Source organism: Tigriopus californicus, chromosome 2 (assembly GCF_007210705.1).
Source record: "Tigriopus californicus strain San Diego chromosome 2, Tcal_SD_v2.1, whole genome shotgun sequence".
NCBI classification, from domain to species: Eukaryota; Metazoa; Arthropoda; class Copepoda; order Harpacticoida; family Harpacticidae; genus Tigriopus; species Tigriopus californicus.
The window spans coordinates 12,040,303-12,057,619 of record NC_081441.1 but is presented as its reverse complement, the minus strand read 5'-3'; the positions used below and the strand labels follow the sequence as shown (position 1 = coordinate 12,057,619).

Sequence of the window (17,317 nt, the reverse complement as noted above, 5' to 3'; positions counted from 1 at the left end):
CTATTCTCTCCTAAAGAGCTCTACTTAAACCCCATCTAATAAATAGCACAGCATAGAACCTTGCTCAAAACCGGTGTCATTTTTCCACCTAGAACTCTAGTCCGAACTAGAGGGCTTGTCAGAGAAGTTACTCCAACTGCAGGGTGTAGTCGGTGTAGTGCTGATCGACTTCTCTTGCATTACTCAGTTTCAACTAGAGCCCTCTAGTTTCAACCAAAGTAGACAAACGAGCCATCAACTCACTGGCTCTCTGAATTCGGAACTTCATTTTGAGAATCACGTAACTAAATGTGTTCAAAACCGGTACCCATTGCACACACCAGGCAGCCGCGAGGAAACCAAAAAAACTCTTAGAGTGTCATTTCTCTGACTAGCTCTCTAGTCCAAATCATAAGTTCGTATTCTTTTTTTGTGGATTATATTAGGTTGGCTAAAACCCTGAATTCATTGGATTGACGTTGAATTGCCTATTGATTCTCACGGTTGAGGTATCATATGAAATGAAGCATGGTTTGGTAAGAAAATATATTTACAAGAAAAATATATGGATTTATAGCAAAGAGAAAGAGAGGGACGGGAGGGGGCGGATCCTGGTCCAGGATGCCAGGAGGAGTGGTCACACTTCGCGTAAACAAGCAAGGGATTGTGATGGGCGACCACGCACAGAAGTTATTTTTGGTCATGGGAGGCATCCATTCTTTCATTATGGTATTCTTCAATCCGTGAAGCAGCAAGGTACATGATAAACGGATTGGTAGCTCTGGTGGGATGCAAGTGCATTGCCCTGGCTGTCACCATTTCATTGGAAATTCTAGATTCTAGTAGCCTCGCTTCAGGTCAAGATAGATCATTGAGTTGTTGTGGTGCTTGCCGCTGGTCGGTCAACTAATGTGTTGAATATTGGTTTGCTTGTGTGCGTGTCAGATGCACCTATATTTAATTAGAAGAGTCCACAGTCTTTCAGATTGTTCTTGATGATGACATCCGTGACGGCATCGAAAACGAATCCGATGTTGTTCGTGTCGGTGGCACACGTGAAATGAGTGTAGACCTCCTTCTGGTCTTTGCGCTTGTTCAGGTTTTCGAACTTCATTTGAATATAAGCCGCAGAATCCTCGTACGTTTGAGGCCCTGAAAAAAGATCAAAGAGATAATTAGTAAGTGAAACAAAACTTTTATGAATTGCATCTAAAAGAACATAACAGGGGAATGAATTATATTTGCTGTTTTGGAGATCCGTTTTGGTTGCAAATCCGAAACGCCAGGAAGTTTGCAATAGTAGCATTATTGGCAATTAGTTAGTTCATTTAGGTTTAATGATTCATCGAAATTTGAACGCAGAGGGTTGTAAAAGAAAATACATGTGCCTGCACTTGCCACTTCACTTTTTTTTTCGATGTATATTCGTTTTGTATGGATAGCCTTTAATACATTGTAACCACATCAGTACATCTCCAATTACTCCTTCACAGTGGTAAAAATACACTTTAAAGTTTTGATGGAAATTCCCAAGCACATCTTGGCATTTTTCTCGCTCAGAAAATCATGGAGAACAATTTTGATTTTATTGATTTATGAGATTCTAGCCCACATAAAAAACTTACATAACTAAAAACATTATAAAAACTAAAATTTTCAAAAACCTACTCAATGTAAGTTGGGAGCACATTTAGTTAGCTCTTGAATATAAATTATGATATCATCTGTTTCACCGCTTCTTAGTTACATGGAATTTAGTGGCCCAAATTTCATCGTTTTTAGCCCCAAAATGCCCCGGTTATATGTTAATTCAATTTCCGAAAGAATTAATATCGATTTTCAATATCACAAATACAAAAGAATATTTCCCTCTTCTCACATAGTCTCACAATAGCTAAAAATGCTATATAATGTCACTTAAAACACACTAAAAGTGTATTCTTTGAGAATGTGTTTTACAATCATCATGTGTACACTTATTTATGCATTCACTTGAATTCTGAAGACGGTACATACAACAAATAATGTTATAGATTTTGCCGTTTCTTCAAGACTTTGTTGAAACTGATTGAAAATAGCTTCTTTAAGGCTTCATTGATATTTGTGACATTTTCAGTGACCACTCAACTAAATGTACCTTGGACGCTTTAAAAAAATGAATTATTCAAAAATCTGCTTTTTGAGGGTTTAAGATATGGTTGTACAAGGTTTTAACTTAATTTGAAATTATGCAAGAAATGGAAAAAATAATCTTTCATTTTTGCGATAGTGAAAATCGATATTATATCTTTGGGAAATTGAATTAACATATAACCGGGGCATTTTGGGGCTAAAAACGATGAAATTTGGACCACTAAATCCAATGTAACTAAGTAGCGGTGAAATAGATGATATCGTAAATTACATTCAAGAGCTAACTAAGTGTGCTTCTAATTTACATTGAGTAGATTTTTGAAAATCTTAGGTTTTATAATATTTTTAGGTATGTAAGTTTTTATGCGGACTAGAATTCCATAAAACAATAAAATCAAAGTTGTACCCTATGACTTCTTGAGATAGAAAAATGCCAATTTGTGTTTGGGAATTTCTCTGGAAACTTGATAGGGCTTTTTGAACACCGTGCCTTGTTAGCAAAAATACCCAATACATTTAGTTGGTCACAAACAATCGAAAATTGTCGGCATCATATTCAAACGAGTCTTTATTTAGAATGCCAATCCATTTGCTCGACACTTTTGGAGAAAAAGACGCAACAAATGCGGTTCATGACAAATTTTGATTTATTTTCCCAAGGAGGAACACGGAGAGATCGAAAATGTGGCCACAGCTGTGCTTCACGAGTTGGGAGAATTCAGACGAAAGAAATCCTCTTGATCTGAAATCTGGGTCACTGCAGTAGTAATGTATGAACACATCGTGTTCACTAAAAAATCAAGTGCTTTTTTCATGTCTTTTAATCGGAAATTGATGGTAGGTAAAACCGCAGGAGATTTTCGAAGAAAACCAATTCAACACATCTTTGTTCGAATCCTACCTAATCAACATGATTGTCACAACATTTGAAGTGGGACTCGGCCTCTCTTTTTATAATTTGATACGTTGGATTTTAATCTACTGTAAAAGTCCGCAACAAAGTCAGTACCAATTGAATCGCTCTGAACGAAAAGATCAAAACAAATCGGTGTTTGGAGGGGGGCCCCTCAATGATGCAATATAATGCCATAGTCTCTCAAATCGACAAAAAAATGCCATCCCCCCCAAAATGGACGAGACCTTGATGGAAGGCGGATAAAAATGACCGCCCGATTTTATTAATTACACGTCTTCCAACTGGCGCATGAAATCTATTAATCACCTTCAACTTAAAGAAGCCAGCTTTGCACCAAAGACGTTCACTGAGTCTCTGGATATATACGGTATCTTTTGGAGTTATTTTTATCGATCTGGTTTTCTAATCTATCATCTCTGTCCATATGGGGAGACTCTTTGGTCAGTGACGCGATCAATTACCAATTGCAAAATATCAGTAGAAGTCCAAAAACTGGGGCTGTGCAAATCTTTGGTCCGCAAAGACGAGTGGGAGAAGAATCTTTATTTATTGGTCAAGTCCAACCAAACCAAATGGCGTACGTGGGAGTCACTTTGTTGTACTTGGTTGCCATTCCCCAACAGCATGAACAATATTTGTAGGGGTGGCCATCAGAGTTCTACCACACCGGTACAATAATAAGTAGAACTGTGGTAAAGACATTTCATACAAGAAAAACCTTTAAATGGCCTAAGTGGGCAATAGGCCAGGACCTTTTTTCTCTTGATGCGCAATCCCTACTTGCATTACTACCATTGCTTGCCATCAGCTTTGTTTTCGGCCATGTTTGCATCTCACGATCCATCATGAAATTGAAATCCTAACCTCATTGAATCAATTCTCATCTGGGAGAAAAGTAATTTGCTCTCGATGGCGCTTTTATGATTCATGATTACCGCCAAGCACTTCCTGAACATTTCAAAAGTCCCTGAGCGGGAGATTCCAAAATCTGGAGCGAATTAGGTTGGGCCGATCTCTAGTTGAACAAATCAAACGTAAACCCATCACCCTAATTGGAGCTCCCTATTGGAAGGCATGACCTCAAAATCAAGATCTGCCTCAAAACTCCAATCTTTGGGCTTCTGGGCAATGGTTCGCGATAAGCATCGCTTGGATCAAGGAAGTTTGTTTTTGATCTAGTAAGACTCGTAAACCAGACGAATTCCATCCATTCAAGAGCGTGAAGGGGGACCCACACATATACACAAGTAGGTTCCGGATCAAGTTCACTCACAAACTGATCGATGAGGAATGCCAAGCACAAAAGCCATGGGACTTGAGTAGATCTGGACCGACCAAAGTGTTTGGTGTTTGTCAACACAATGAAGGGTGATGTTGGCACAAGGACATTGAGATCCATTTGGAGCTGGATCGTCATCGAACGGCCATAAACATGTCGGGAGTTTAGATCTGCTTGGGTGGGCCTCGTTTACATTGGTCGTAAACTTGGTTTGGTCATCTATTGGCTTGTTTCGGATTAGTTTCGGTGATCGAGGATGAGAAGCGAGCTCCTCTCCAGAGTTCCAAGGCGTCCCTTGGAGACCCCGAAGGCGGAAAGGAAACAAAAACATGGGGTGACCTTAGCACACTTAACTATTGGAAGATGTTGAATGAAGATGATGTTCGACAATTTGAGGTTTGCAAGTCACACACCTTTCCTTATGGACAGAGTTCATTGGCAAGTGAATTACAGCCTGGGTGTGACTCAAACCCCATTCTTTCCTCACGACCGTTGTTGGGTTTTACATGCTTAATGGGAATTTTATCTTTCTCGAGAAAGACAAAAGATTAGGAGTCAATTTTCGAGCTTCGAAGAAAAAGGTTTCACCCCAAAACATGCGGACGAGGTCAAACTCAGCTCCACTGCAAGGTGGAATGTTATACCGGCTACCGAAGCCTATTTCCATGATTTATTCCCCACTGAGTTCTTCTTTCTTTGTCATTTGTCGTTGTCATGTGCGTAAACTCACGTCAAAATTCAAAGGGCATCGCTTGAAAATTGTTTGGAATTACTTTTCCAAGGCAAAAACAAAGTGAGAGAAAGTGAAAGGAATGCAGTCTGAGCAGTCAGCTCGGTTAGCATACATAGCATGTCACCCATCGAGGGCAAAAAGATCGCTGCATGCATGACAACTCTCGGTGGTGTTCAACCAACAACCTCTCCGACATTGACCCAACTGGAAATGGATATTTCGACTAACCTTGGAGGTTGGTTGAGAGACAGAAACCAGATTCTAATTCAATCCCCGGTCCCATATTGAATGAGCCATAAAGCTGAAAGGTCATCCATCCATCCATCCACCCATCCGCGTCCGTCCGTCCAACCACTCACAAGAAGCGTCGTCGTTTCCTTCGATCTGTTCGCTCTCTCAGAGGCGAATAAAAACTCCCAAGAAACCTCACCGCCCTCATCCAGCCCATGTCCTATGAGGACAACCTTCGATATCAGCCCCAGTTATATCTGTCACATTTCGACAGTTATAATTGAGCAGGATGAGAAACTTCTCGCCAAGATCCATTTCCTCCCCAAGCTTCCAACAACCCCTTATTCAAATGGGGAAATTAAACGATGGAGCAATACAAGATAGGAAACGCTAAGGCTCTCAGATCTTTTCACCGCCGGGTGCGTGTACACTCATTGTACACTCTTTGTACGCTATGTAGTGATAGCTCGAAGACACTCGAATTATGAGCTATTGAAGCCCGGCGAGGTTTCGGGGTCGTCTTTTTTCTCCTTCTTAATGATGCAAGATGGTATCTCATGCAGAGATAACTCACTCACTCATCATCTTCCAGAGAAGACAAGAAGAGTCCCGTACGTACTCCCCCCTCGAAACTGGGTTTCTGAGTTTCCGACCGACAAACGAGCCCAGCGTCTTTGCTAGCATTATGAGACTAATGCGACGCCTTGTGAAATCAGAGACACACAAAAAAAACGACAAGGGTCTTCTTCCCACATTCTCGAGTGAGAAAATGAGAACACCCTCTAGCGGCGAAAATCAGGCATCCCTGCTCCTCCCTGCTCCTGGCTCTGTCATTTGAATGTGTTTATGTATTCCATCAACGAGTTCGCTCGTTCGTATCAAGGACACATGCAAGCACTCGATCGAGTCCATATAAGGCCAAGTAGTAATCAGGTCGTGGAAGTCGTAAAAGTGAGCATGACCATTTCTGAAATGGTCGTCGACGACCTAGACGACGACGACGACGACGATGACGATGACTACGACGTCGATGGAAACCAGGATGACGCTCTCTGGGAATGGAAATTAAGTGCCAATTGTGTGTTTGACAAATTTAGAAAGTGAAAATGCATGAAACTCAGGAGGACGAGAGTTGGAATACAAGCGAGACCTCTGAAGTTCCGTCTGGTAAATGAGCAAGCATCTTCAGGAAGGATCCAATTTCTTGGTTTTAATAGCACCTTTGGATTGGAACTTCGCCAGAGTCGACCTTGATTCAAAGACGAGTGATTGATTTTCACAGTGCAAAGACTCTTTGAAGCGTTCATTCTTTCTCGTTCTTTTGATCAGGCTTTTCAAATGACATGATGACCATCAGATTTGAAAAGAGTCTCTCGCGTATTGGATTGAGCAATGTTGGCCATGAGGCAATACTCGGCACAGAGATGCTAACTCTAGAATTGTCATACTCTTCAGGGATCTTGCAAATAAACGGCTTTGATTGGTTCCTTTCGACGAAAGCGGACTGATTGATTTGATTAGTCGAAGCTCGTTCAATTGGACAATTTCTCGTGGCATAACCTAAGAGCTAGTATGGGTATAGGGAAAAAACGATTATCTCACAAGATGTTTGAACACGGTACTATTCATCCCTAAGACAACTTTTTATTTTATAAAACCAGAATGTTCGTATTGGAATCAGTTAATGTATTATACCATGTTTGTAAAATTACATTTGAATATCAGATCCGTAACAATTTGAAGAAAAAAAATCGTAAAATGATGAGATAAAACAAAAACAATAACTGCACAGACCTAGTCAACAGATGGTTTTTCTATTTCAATCCTCACAAAAGGAAGCCTTGCTTTTTGTCTTCTTTCCAAAAGCTTTTGCTCCGAATCAACGCTCTCAACCCGACGAAAACAAACTTATTCACTCTATGCAAATCCAATTTTTTTCTACATTTTGTCACATCTGATATTTCATTTTAAGATCATAATCCGAACTTTTCTCCGTCTTCAAAGACGACACCGCTCCCTCAGAAACATGTGGACATCACAGAGGCACATATGTAGATCTTTGTGCGTATGGTTAAGGGGTGTACTCTTCATTCCTACCTTTGTACTCGGGGAAGCAGACGTCCAAGGGACTGTGTCGGATCTTCTCGGCGAACAAGTCCTTCTTGTTCAAGAACAGAATGATAGAAGTGTCCACAAACCACTTGTTGTTGCAGATCGAGTCAAAGAGCTTCATGGACTCCATCATGCGGTTCATTTCCTCGTCTTCGGCCAAGACGAGATCATAACCACTGAGGGCGACACAGAAAATGATGGCAGTCACGCCCTCGAAGCAATGAATCCACTTCTTCCGCTCTGACCGTTGACCACCCACATCAAACATTCTGCAACAGAGACATTTATTTCGTACTTGGATATAGTGTAAGATTTTTCCATTGCACAACCCTGCGGATCTCGTTGTTCAGGCCAAAATGTATGAAGGAGGCGCTTCTTGGCCGTTATGTCCCGTTCAAAGAGATCCTCGAGCGATTTGAGATGGATTGAAAGTGACGTGGAGAAGGCAAAGCAAGTAGAGACAGAACAATGGAAAATTTCAATGCATAGTCAAAGTTAGACTACGCTCAGTACCTACTACTATACTCATACGTAGTGTAGAATACACACGCCAAGTGCTTGTTGACTTGCACATTTGGAAGCTGAAGACAGAAGAATAGGACGATTGACCTTCTGATGATTGATTGCAGAAATCTACAAAGGGAGGATTATCCTCACACCTCTGGAGATCGCAAAGCTTCAGCGACGTGATCTGTTGTTTGACATTGAAAAGGGTACCAATTTCTTTCTTTCTTTCTTTCTTGCTATCTTTCTTTACTGAGAGGTTAGGTCTTCGTGATTGATGAGTAGGTGGGAGGGATTGGAACCAGACACACTACTAGACCTATACGGTACTTGGAACACAAATCCTTTGGACAAGGCGTTGTCGGGGCCAGAGGAGACACAATCAAGATAGGTTTCCCATCCCGCAGTGTTTGTACGAAAATAGGTGGCAAATGAACGGGGGTTGTCTACAATCTGGAGCGAACTTGTGTGCACATCATTGTACTACAAGGTCGAGCGAAATCTATTTGAGACATTAAAATTCATTACTTTTCTTACACGGATCAATTCGAAGCGAACATTCCGAGTGGGTTGGAGTAGCATTGTTTTGAGCATCGCTGAGTCATGTGTAGCTAATTGAAAGGAGATAATCACTTTCAGAGCGTGTGCCTTGGATGCCGATCAAAAATATGGGGGCACACGAACAGGATATTTCAACATACCCGTCCAATCGAATGATTAAAAAGAACTGTGTCATGGTATTTTTTGACTGAGTGCATCTTAGTTCCTGCATACTAATACTGAAACGTCAATCATAGTTCTTAAGATTACTCTTGGTGACTCAAATTCCATAGAAAGTTGAGATGAGGAAAGAAAACTAAGATTAGTGCTGGGCTGAGTCCGGACTCTAGTCGGATTGCACTCGAGTCTTTTACTACATTTTGGAGAAATTGGCCGGACTCGAGTCTTTTAGAAAGGACTCAAGTCCGGACTCGTCGAAAACAATTCTTAGTACTAGACCTGACTCTAGCAAAAGATTCGAGTCCGACAAAAAGTCAAAAATATCAAAGGACTCGTACGAGTCCGACTTTTGCCGAACTCGCCCCAGCACAAACTAAAATACATTCCTCGAGATTTCGTTGACGACACCCGTTGATTCCGCTCTTTTTTTTATCGTGTGTCCCGGATTAGATTACGCCCAAAAAGGCAATTCCATAATGTGTTAATGAAGCTTTAAGTACGAGACATTATGCATTAGTAAAATTAAAATAAATTTGAAGCTAACTTTTCAAGGTCTGTCACGGAACAGGCCACCTTTAAAACAAACATTTTTGGAATGCGGTGAACAAGGATCTTTTAAGGTGAGCTAGTTTTGTTGGAGGATAAGATATCAAAGTTGATACTTTGTCTCGATATCGATCGTGCCAGATGTCAGACCAGTATTTTCTGGTCAAATAGCCACAAGGGTCTGTGTTTGTTTTGTTGGTAAGCTTCCATTAGCTTTGATTTCTGTGACATTATCAAAAGTTTAGGGGTGGCTTGTAAAGACATTAATTCAAATTCTTTATTCGATAAAAAAATCATGTAAATGATTCTAAAGAAATCCATTATTCAATAATTAATTGATCCATTTTAGTTTTGAGAGGACAAGCATCATCTAAGCCTCCAAGGCAAATAAAAACATTAAACTGAATTTTTGATTTCCAACTCGTGACCATATCAAGGTTAGTAGTACTCACTTGAAAAATAAGCCTTTGAAAGAGAACTGCGTTTCAATGATGCCGGTGGTCTTGACCCTGGTCCTCAGGACATCTTGTTGTGTAGGCGTGTAATGGGGCGAGGCAATTCGGTCCAAGGCGTTCAGGTAATAGGCAGCACTGTCGTTCAGTTGATATTCTCTTGAGCGTGAGAAGCAATGCTGTACCCCGTGGTCGTTCCAGAGGCGTTTCATGAGCTGGCCGATTTCGTATGTGAGTTCAACTTCGTTTCTTTGTCCGGCCATCTCGAAAAACAATCGAGCATCATCCTAAGTTTTGAAGAGGAAAATGAATCCCAATTCCCAAAACGTATCATCAAATGGAGCGAAGAAACACTTTAAATAAACAAGCCTCCTGGTCTAATGTATGAAATCAAAGAAATCAAGTTTTCTCGAGGCTGAGGATAAATAAACGATCCTCGATGATTCCCCATGGAGTGCAATCGCGGGAATCAACGAAAACAATCTCCTGGCACTTGACTCTTAAGTTTTCATGGAATCTATTCAACCCCCAGAAGTCACGGCAATATTTGCAATTGCCAATCTAGTTCTACCCCCTCATTGACGAATCCTTCCAGGATACATGTGTCAACAGCCATTTCTATAGTTCCAAATGGACGTGTGTCCCAACTGAAAATGCCAATTCACAATGATCGGGAGGCCCGGGTGGCACTGATATGAAGCAAACTTTCTTCTCCCACTGAACTACCACCACTTTGGTGTGTATGAAAAGAAACCAAATCTGAAGAACAGGAAGGACGAATGGTGGGGAGTAAGGAGGAATGGCAATTTTGAGTCATTCGTCGCTTCCTGCCTGCCTCACACCACAACCCGACTAACTGACTGACAGACTGAAAGGCATGCTTGCTCCAATAACGAACGGGAATGGTTTGGCTTACCGCCCCCCAAAAACGTGTTGGTTGTGATATACGTTGGAAAAAATTTCCAAGTCATCGATTTGGCATGATTAATCTAAATAATGGCCACCATTTGGAAAACGATTTAGAGGTGGAGACTTTCATCACTCTTCTTGCAATATTGAGCTCGAAAAGTGGAGCATGGCTATAGTTGACAACACGGTACTTTTTTCCCCAGGCTCAAGAATTTAAGAACCAATTTCAAATTTTAAAGGGAAGAGCCACTTCCTATTTGTCTTTCATTTTCCCTTAAATGGCGTTTACATGTCAATGAATTAGAGGAGTAGTGATTCATGTCCTCAAGCCAGTGAAAGTATTGTATTGTTTAAAACATCTCCTAGTCTCCATTGCCATTGACCAGATGTTGGATTCATTCATTCACTTTGCTTCCAATTATAAAGCCAAACCGACGAACAATGCAGCATCTGCTATCGATGACGCGCCTAAATATGTAAAGAGTGCCTGGCCTTTTTTTAGCAACACTTACCAATCTCTTTCTGTCGGCAAAGTCGATTCTGAGTTTACTCATGGCACTGATTATGGCCAGTAAGCTTTGGATTGTGTTTGAATACACGACTGGTCGGTAATGTTGGCATTCATCTTGACTATAGCCGGTCTCGTGGATGATTTTCATCTGTTTGACAATTGTGGATTTTCCGCTCTCGCCTGCGCCTGAAAAGATGAAATGAAATGGCATTGTCAACTTAATCTTTAGCATTCTTGTGATCTGAAGAAAAAAAAAATCGCTCGAGTCTCAATCTCTGCCTAACTTGGTTCATTGGTTTGACATGACAAAAAAGAACTTGAACGGAATCCTAAATATGAACATTTTTTAGTAACGTGGGCGGAGCATGTCTAGCTAAAAGACAGGAGGCTTCAATCAAACGCTAAATAAAGCTTAATCAATACCAACGTAACTGCATGTCTACCCAAAAACTCGATTTTGATCTGACTTCATTAAGACAATGCCTAATGGCGGTTAACTTAATCACCTCTTCAAAGAGCGTGGTGGGTGGCCAAAGCGGCAACCCTGGCCATTTTCAAACGAGAAACATCCCATTGGCGCTCACCAAACGATCTAAGAACGACTACATGACATCTTAAAGCGCCATGATATGGCCCCCAAACCACCAAAAAAAATGCTCCAGGCTACATTCAGGGAAGGTCACTGCTCTGAAATGCAACAAGCAACAAGAATTGCAGAAAAAAATGCAAATTACTCCCGGATTTAGCTACAATAATCACCTTCATTCTTGCCTCGTTTCGTGCCCCTTTGGACTGAAGGCCAATTCAAGGAGTAAAATTGACCAAATTTCGCATCGAATTTGGTTCGGTATCGCCTTGGCAAATCTGGAGTAAACCACATTTCTCGGACTCTTTGGACATGATAGGAATTCCATCTTCACAAAGTAATCTCGAATCTTTATCTGGAAGGACCTCGCCCAAACTGACTTCAGATCAATCTTCTCGACCCACAAGTGCCGAAACGATTGGTCGACCATTGTCTCCAAAAGAAATACCTTTGGATAAGTGAGCAAATATGTGCAACTAGATAACTACTCATGGAACGTGGTTATTTTCTTGGTTTTCCGAGGGGCTCTTAGAGAATCCGAAATTGAGGAAGAGTCCCATATTTGGCGCTTTGATTACATAGTACAATACTACACTGGGGAGAAGGCCCAAAAGTAGATTTCAAGGCATGACCAGTCAAAATGCAGGAATGGCTCTTAAAGAACTACAGAGATCTGAAGTAATGCCATTCCTGGCCATAACAACCGCCCATCCGCTTGCATAATTAAAAGCTCCGATTTCAGCTTCGTGTCCTTTTGAACCAACTGACCGCACAAAAATGCCGATTTCATATCCAAGGTTTCCAAGTTGCATTTGGTATCAAAGATGATGACATTAGTTGTTGGCTAACGCAGTATTGACCTCTCCCAGACTTTCCCTTCTGGCCTGAAAACATGCCTCATTGTTGGCCATCCATTCTTAGAAATCGGGCTCTGAATTCTCTTGGATATCGAGTTCCCCCACATCCTTCGCCTCTTCCTCATGGCATCTACCATCTTTGAGAGTACAACAATGCCTCAAGATCATGAAGATGATGATGAAGAGGAGGATGGTGGTGGTGATCAGCACCATCATCCTCCGTCTTCTCGTGATCTTCATGGGATGCGAACCCTTGTTTTTGTCCTCGGACATCTTTCAACATCTTAGCGGGAGTCCTCTTTGGTGAGGGGTCGAACTGAATTCTAATTGGGCATTGATTTCTCCCGAATGAATAATCTTTCCGCCGGATCTCCGTGAAAATTCGAAAACCACCACACAAATTTAAACGCCTGAAAGGCGTTCGCTCTCGCATTCATTTCAACCCTTCAATAACTCCAATAAGTTATCTCTTAGACCTCATTCATTCCAGTCTGGAAAAGTTGCATTTTGCTTTTAGAGCCCTGTTAGTAGTTTGAGTGGAACTTAATCCCAAAGGCTTTTTTAACGCCTGTTCAGGAGGGAAATGGCTTAACTTGATAGTGTTTATGACCAACTTGATAAGGTCATGGAGGATTCAATTGGACTGCAGAGGTTGTTTCACCACTTGGTGGTAAAAAAAAAAATAATGAAGCGCATCTCAACGCTCCGATTAGGATTGCTCCATAGGTCGGTCGGCACTCGGAGTTCGGAACACTTTCAGAATACTACCCTATGTAGTTGGTCTGCCAAGGCCGTGGCCAACACGAAAGAAGCTTATGAACTGGGCGAGTAAAAACATCCCACCATCTTGGCTTTATGGAATGGGTATGTGAATATCGTTCAAGAATCGGGTGGCACCCTTTTTCCCATCTGAAAACGAGCAGGGCATATCTGGAATGAGCATCTGAGTTTAAATACTCTTTAATTGAAGAGAATCACGAGATTGCGCGTGGATCGCTCGGATCTGAAGATCTTTCAATACACTCTTGTTGGCAGTTGGATGTGGATTGGGGGTCTCGGGGTAAATGTCAGGATTGGTGTGGACCTCCGGCGGTCTCAAATGTCACTTCGTCACTTAGAAACACGACCTTTCACTGGTTGGGCTAAATTATGAATTATGTACTGTGAACGATACATTTTGAGCATCCCTGGTGCGACCAATTTCCTCTTCAAGACTTCCGTCTCGATCTTGACGTACTACATACAATCTGCAGTATCCCAGCTATAATGTGTACAAGAGAGGGCTCAGGCACGTCAAATGGAGCTTCAATTGGTGATCTCTACGATCTTGCTTGGTCGAAGCAAATCTTGGGTCGGGAGTATTTCCAACCAATTCTTGAACTGAACTACCTTCTTCCCGCCAATTTCCTGCATTGATCTGAATGAGATGATTTTTAAAGTGATCCCTGTCAGTCATAGAATCGTAAGGAAAAAGGCAGTCAAAAGATCTGCTAGAATCATTTGTAAGAGGAAAGGAGTGAATTCTCAAGAAGAGTTGTCTTTTTTTTTTTCACCGTGGGATTTTTTTTTCAAAGTTAACTTTGGCTGTGAATTGACGATCTAATCATTTCTCAAGGTCCGTTTACAACACTAAATCGCTGACTAAAAGCCTGTTTTCTATTGCTGGTCGCAATTTTGTTCACGTTTTATTTCAGACCCTTTAAATTTTATATGCAAAACATATTAGCCTATTTGTCAGTTGATATCAATAGTTTCTATGCGCACAATTCCAAAAAAGGTTACACATTTGACACAATATTATATTATTTATGTTTTCTTTTTTTTAATTATTCTAAGATAACAATTCCCTGAAGCTATTTCGCATCCCAATTTATTATGTTTTCGGCGATTGCCCAATAAATAAAGACTTGATCAATTTCTACGGTCCCAATCAATTAAAATTGAGATTGTCCTAACTATCTTTCCGGAGTGAGGTGAAGACTATATCAGCGCGAAAGTGGAGCTCCAGGAAGCTAATCAGGTTTTCAAAGTATGCACACAATCTTTCGAGATCCTGAGCCACAGCTAGAAGGCCTAGTTGGCTGGCTCGATGGTATGCAAATCAGGCCCATCCAGCGATCCCGGTTTCAGCATTTGGAATGATCAAATAAATAACGCCCTTGAGGTCCATCAGCCCGGGGAGATAAGAGTGCGCCGCCTTTACTCGAGACCTACGTTTATAATGGCGTTTTTCAGAAAGGGAAGCACTCATTTTTCTTCATTTCTCAACCGGAAACCGACGTTGCACTCTCTCCGTCAAAACTGACAGAAAAGGTACAAATAAGGTCAAGACGGAACTTCGCTCTCTTTCGAGAAAGATGTTATTTGAAGATTGATTTGTTATGTTTTCTATTTCAGCTCGAAATGTGGGTTTTGTAAATAAATGGCACCTTTTTGCCATCACGGTTTTATCGTTCTAGTGTTTATTTTAGCGTTCAAGAGGGGAAAAAAACGGTTGAGCATGACGAAAGGCGAAAATCGTTGCTCCTACCAGTCTCACACACTCCCATGATCTTTGGAGATGTTATCTCTATTTCAGATTGGATATCCAAAGCTCATTAATAATGGACATTTTCTCCACGTTCCCTGCAACAGATTATGCGTTAGATGAGCCATAATCGTACGCCAAATTTGGTATTCCAAACGCTTTATGGATTCACTATCATAGAAAGTCTACGAACGGTAATGTTTGTGTGCTAACTTCATTTTGTGCACCTTTTCCTCGTGTTTCTTAATAGAGATAACAAAATAAAAATCTAGCGTTTATTAGAGTGGAAATACCACAAGACTAATTACGAAGGGGATTTGCTGGAAAAGAAGACAAATAATGAAACACATGGCAAATATGGCAATTCTATCTGATAGTGAGTAGGTCGTTCTTTTTGCAATTGAACACAATTCAACGTAGAGTCCTAATCAAACTTACAAAATAACTAATGTTCTATTAATCACGGAACAAATCGGCCCGTTGAATGACTTGCGTATTACCGATAACCCAGCAAATGTTTCTACGTTTTACTTAAATGTTGTACTTGTTCAGATGAAAGTTGAATTCTACAACAAACAACTTTCTATGTATTACCTACAAAACTGATGTAAAATCAATTATACGTGCACATACAACAATACACTAACCGGTTGATCGTTTGTTAAAATATCGACTTCCTAGAAAGGCATATTCGTACATGGAGACTGTTTACTGTTTTCCTATGTTTTAGAGTTAAAATAGCCGTTGGTTTCCAAATTCTAACTCAACTCAAAGGCATGTAAGCTTAATCGGACGCTTTGGCAATTTAGTTGCCATTCTATCAAGTTTCCCAAGCGGATTGAGAATAAATTTATGAGACTAAACTTCCCAAGCGTTGAAAAATAACAAGTGAAATAGGCTTGAAAATGTATTGAATAATTTCTTAAGCTTAAAGAGAATCTGCTACTCTTCGTTTGAACTCCAATGATTAATTTTATTACTTAATTTACTTACATGACCAATCTTTTTATCGAAGGAAAAAAAAAACGCTTGACCCCTAGAAGTAACAACAAATACACCCCCAAAACTTCCAATAGAAAAAACCCAGTCATGTTCCCAGCTTTGCTAAATCAACAACCCAGCCGCACGATCAGCTCAGTTTCATATTGGCGCCCAAAGTGGACCTTTCCCAAAGTTATTCAGATTACTCCTGGGCCGCGTTCTTACCTAGCAAAAGTAATTTGACCTCCCTGGAGGCTTTTTCGCCATCTCGGCGGAGTTCTTGGTCGATTTTTTTGGACCGCTCAGCGGCCTCTTTTTCCAAGGTACTCACGGCACAACCCATGATATGGGTCTCACAATAGCGCCCTGAAGAACACCGCACGCACAAATTCAAACAAATTCCACTTTAGACACTCTTCGTGAGCACAAAAATGAGCCTCAACGGCCTCAACCTCACTTCACCCGACCAAAACGTCCTCAGGGTCTTAAACGGATCGGAGGACCTCCACAACTACAGCAAGGCTAGTTTCTCACTGAATTTCAAGCTGCTGGATAGGAGCCCATCGGCACGTTGGTGGGACACTCAGTTATACCTTACCAGTCTTCTTCCAACAGCATCAGTGTCTGCATCAGCTAAAGCATAAGAAACAACTCCAGTATTTGATTCCAGACTGGCGCTCGTCCACCTGGTAGGGCTGCCTCCAACCGACATTGGGCGAGCGATCCCCGTTTGCGAGTGGACTCCCGAGCTCGGGAACCGTCCGTTCAACGGTTTCTGCCCAGGTTTCATGGGCATTGGATGGGGCGTAGGTGAAACTTGGATTGTGTGGCTGGAGCGCTCATGGCAAATCTGGCAGAGCTTAACCGTCGATTTGAACGAGGGTTTAGATCACCAAAGAACAACCACGCGTTGTAAATGTGAAGTTCTTTTCGGTGGCACCTGCCTTTCTGTGGCAGGGTTTCTGGGATATTATTATAGAACGAATGACTATGAACGAAAAATGGTAGACCAACTCTGGATGTGAATGAAAATAGAGGCAAAGCCAGGGGTTCGTCTTTCGTTGGTTCAGTACCATGGTGTTGGTTAAAATGCATGAAGAGTGCTGAGATGTTGTTTAAATCATTTTTCATTCAAACCAAGGAAGTGACTCGCATAACTAAAACAATCTTTGAAATGACCGAGGTTGCGCGACCACGATTTACAATGAATCGAGAATAAAGCTAAACAACAGTTTAAAATTAGTTGCTTTTCGACAGTATATAATGATCAACTACTTTTAGAATCACTTGACGATGTATCATTAGTTGTGACCGTTCGAAAGCAATAAAACCTCTGACATG

The 17,317-nt window shown here is 41.2% G+C and overlaps 1 protein-coding gene across 1 annotated transcript; it reads right to left on the bottom strand.

Annotated features, from left to right (window-relative positions):
• Positions 1-511: 511 nt before the first annotated feature.
• On the bottom strand, positions 512-17,230 carry LOC131893019 (guanine nucleotide-binding protein G(i) subunit alpha-like). The gene is made up of 5 exons (XM_059242928.1): positions 16,202-17,230; positions 11,027-11,211; positions 9,606-9,892; positions 7,369-7,652; positions 512-1,131 (listed from the first exon to the last, which is right to left on the bottom strand). The coding sequence occupies exons 1-5, from the start codon at positions 16,317-16,319 to the stop codon at positions 941-943; spliced, it is 1,065 nt and encodes a 354-aa protein (XP_059098911.1). The 5' UTR covers positions 16,320-17,230; the 3' UTR covers positions 512-940.
• Positions 17,231-17,317: the final 87 nt, after the last annotated feature.

Excerpts from the sequence above, each read along its gene's own strand:
- LOC131893019 (XM_059242928.1), bottom strand. The coding sequence starts at position 16,319 with ATGGGTTGTGCCGTGAGTACCTTGGAAAAAGAGGCCGCTGAGCGGTCC. Across the intron at positions 11,212-16,201 it reads GGTCAAATTACTTTTGCTAG|GCGCAGGCGAGAGCGGAAAA; the intron begins GTAAGAACGCGG and ends TCATCTTTTCAG. Across the intron at positions 7,653-9,605 it reads TTCAAAGGCTTATTTTTCAA|AATGTTTGATGTGGGTGGTC; the intron begins GTGAGTACTACT and ends TCTCTGTTGCAG.